This window comes from Neofelis nebulosa, chromosome 9, assembly GCF_028018385.1.
Source record: "Neofelis nebulosa isolate mNeoNeb1 chromosome 9, mNeoNeb1.pri, whole genome shotgun sequence".
NCBI lineage: Eukaryota > Metazoa > Chordata > Mammalia > Carnivora > Felidae > Neofelis > Neofelis nebulosa.
This window is the reverse complement of record NC_080790.1, coordinates 58073316-58076941: the sequence shown is the minus strand read 5'-3', so window position 1 is coordinate 58076941 and position 3626 is coordinate 58073316. Positions and strand designations below refer to the sequence as shown.

Here is a 3626-nt window from a genome sequence, read left to right as displayed (position 1 = left end):
CTAAGAGAATAGTAAGGTTTAATTAACACAAAGTTTCTTCCACTTAGTGCATTTCTGTCATCTGAAGTGGGGAGTGAAGGAAGGACTAAGTTTGCTGAATCCGAAAAGACACTACGCGAACTGCCATTATCAGCATATGCTACTGCACGTATTTTATTATTTTTTTAAAGTTTTTATTTACTTTGAGAGAAGGCAAGTGTGGCAGGGGCAGACAGAGAGGAGGACAAAGAGAATCCCGAGCAGGTTCTGCGCTATCAGTGCAGAGCCTGACACGGGACTCAATTTCACAAAACATGAGATCACGACCTGAGCAGAAATCAAGAGTTGGGTGCTTAACCGACTGAGCCACCAGATAGATGCCTCTCCAGTGCACGTATTTTAAAAGCTGTAAATGGTCATGGCTGTTGTGGGACTCCATACCCATACATAAATAATTCAAACTGAACACCTTCAGATGCAGTTTGAAAAACCAAACTTGAAACATACCTTTGCTGTTGTGTAGTCTACTACTTTCTTTGTGGTCAGATCGCATTTGTTCCCTACCAACAACTTGTTGACGTTTTCACTGGCATAACGGTCTATTTCCTGCAGCCACTGTTTAACATTATTGAAGGACTCCTAAGAAGACAGACATTTTTAAGAATGATCATACAGTCTGGACACAACTGCTCTAAATAAGCACGTAAAAACAGAAGTGTCTTTCCCGGCCTGAGGAGAAGTAGACAAGTCTAGCTACAAAACAGTAACTAAAGTGCTGGGAAGAAAGTGAAGTGATATATTACAATGACTATACATATATGCATAAGACATTAGAATGTGAAAGCTTAAAGGAGGGAAATACAGTTCACCATTAAACTGCAGTCAGATCTGTTTTGGAATAAACAACTTAAAAGCACCTATAAAATCTTGCGTTTTGACATTTGATCAAATTTTAGTTTATGAACAAGAGAGCCTACCTGAAGTGTTAATACTAGAGATGTCAAAAGGTATTATTAAATAAATGAGTCCAAGGTAAAGATGCTTGTTTCCTTTCCCACAAACCTATTTAGGGGAGGGAGATTTTCTTATTTAAGTATTTCATGGTAATGACTAGAGACGTTTTTAATTAGCACTTCTTTGTTTTCCTGTTGATACTACTCCCCCAATATTTCTAATGGCATGGACTCTATAAAGTCTATGATTCTAGTTATCTCCTAATTAGCTATGATTTCATAGTTGAGATGAGACTTAACATTTGACGCAAGAAAAACAAATCCTAATTTTCAGTTTATTTTTCATACTTTGAGAGAAAAAAAAGACCCTGAAATTTTCTTTTTGATCAAAAGAACAATGATGGCCCTCAGACCACATTATTCACACCTTCTCTACACCCTCCTTCCTACCTTCTTGTAACAACTAATTTTTAGATCCTCATGGTCCTCTTAAAAGAATCGTCCTCTAGCTCATCCTATTTCTGAACCACCTGCAGACGCAGAGATCTCTAATCTTGCTTTTGGCAACTCTGAGAGGTCTAAATTACTAGCAAATTGCTGCTAAGTAATTAGTAATTGCTAAAACCAAGAACACAGTATACACCAAACAATCCACAGCTCCCTATGAACTCTTGTCAAAATGATCAGTTATTAGTCCATAATAAATATAAACAGAGTCCCTTGCAAGCAAATGTAAAACCAATTACTAAGTTTTCTATTTGCTAAAGGAAAATACAAAATTTTGGTCAATTTATTAGTGTAACAGAGGGGAGAAAAGTAACAATATACCTGTTGTTCTTTTTTAAAGTACTGCTTTAAAATAAGTATTTTTTAATGTTTATTTTATTTTTGAGAGAGGGAAAGAGTGGGGGGAAGGGGCAACAGAAGATCCAAAGCAGGCTGCATACTGACAGCTGAGAGAGAGCCTGATGTGGGGCTCGAGCTCATGAACTGTGAGATTATGATCTGAGCTGAAGTCGGACACTCAACCAACCGAGCTACCCAGGTGCCTCTAAAATAAATGTTTTTTATGTGACTCATTTATTTGGGAGTGGACAAAGTATTCTGCGCTATAAATAATACTGATGCCAAATACACAAAGTAAAAGAATCTGGTATTTATCCAATAGTAACCTCCTACTTTGTCACTGTAACACGACTTCCTCCTGGAACTTACCTGATCTGTCACATCATACACAACTATGATGCCATGGGCTCCTCTGTAATAACTGGAGGTGATTGTTCGAAATCTTTCTTGGCCTGCTGTGTCCCACTATTATAAAACAATCAAGAAATCCAAACAGTTCCATTAAATAAGAGGTGGGGAAAGGGCAGGAAGGAGAACAGTTTCGTTTACGCAGCTTTGGAGATTATCAAGATTTGACATGGGAACGTTAACCCTCAATGCTCACACTACTAGATTGCACGGTAATTGCCAAATACCTGAAGGTTCAGGATGAAAAGGCTGTGCCAATACTCCAGCTTGTGGTAATGCTCCCGATGAGTTCTTTGAGTCACAGACTATGTCATTCTCTTAATATTCCTTCCTACAGCCTTAGCACTGTGCAAGGCATTTAGTATGAAGGCGGACAGGTTGACCTGATTAGGAAAGCTAGTAGCCTAACACCTCTTGAACAGTATACTCTCACAAATAAGACAAAATCACTTGTTAGGACATTTTACCTTCATGGAAAAGCACTGAAAGGACCTAATTCAGATAACTACTAGTCACGATAGCACTTTAACCATCTCAGGAAGATACTATCTCAGTCCTGGGAAAAACAATGTAAAGAAGATGATTCTAAATACTTTTAGAAAACTCATTTTAAGAGCCATTTGCCACACTTCAACCATATAGGCTCAAACAATGAAAACAAATGCTTATGTTGTTACATTAAGATTCTGGGTTTAAAAGACTAATTGTTAAAAATATCAAGAGGCAAACTCAATGGTTAGATTTTAAAAGCCTTGATTTTAAGAAAAACAGTAAGTTTGTTTGAATTGCTCCTAGTCAATGACATCTTCTTAAAATATGTGTGTAATCAGAATAGCTACCTACCCCACTAAAAGCACCTGGTAAAAATAACACCTTGACTGATGGGGAAATAGCAAAATGGGAATTGTTACCATTGAAAACAAAAACCAAAAACGGGCTTGATACCTAAAGCAAGTGGAGATTAACATGCAACAGCCTTTAAATTAAGGGAGGGAACTGTAAAGTTTTGGATCATATAGCTCATGAGTTTTACACTGATCTCCATTAGTGTCTTAAATGGCAAAACTAAAGGTTCAGGAACACTCAGTGAAATCACTTCCTTTTTTTAAGAGCCAGCCCAAACAGGGCTGTTGAAAACAAGTTACAATTTTGGGGAAATGTGAATACAGCTCGGATATTAAGAGAATATTATGGCAGTAGTGTCAATTTTGTTAGATGTGAAAGTGGTGAAAATAGTAAAACAGAGATGCGTACTCAAGTATTTTTGGAGTAAAATATGATGTCTATAATTTACTTTAGCATGCTCCAGTAAGAAAAAGAAAGAAAAAAAAAAAAAAGATGTTAAAACCGTTAATCTAAGGCAAACCAAAAAAAGTCACCACAGCTTCATTACCTTTTTTGTCCAAAGTACTAAGCTAGAGCGTGCAGAAGACTATGTAG

At 37.1% G+C, this 3626-nt stretch overlaps 1 protein-coding gene across 1 annotated transcript in view; it reads right to left on the bottom strand.

Moving 5' to 3' along the window:
- Window positions 1-3626, bottom strand: part of RAB1A (RAB1A, member RAS oncogene family) — a 30477-nt gene that overhangs the window by 1815 nt on the left and 25036 nt on the right. Inside the window, exons 4-5 of the mRNA XM_058683907.1 lie at window positions 2148-2243; window positions 487-618 (exon numbers count right to left, since the gene is read on the bottom strand). Coding sequence (XP_058539890.1) covers window positions 487-618; window positions 2148-2243 — 228 coding nt within the window. The remainder of the gene's footprint in view (window positions 1-486; window positions 619-2147; window positions 2244-3626) is intronic.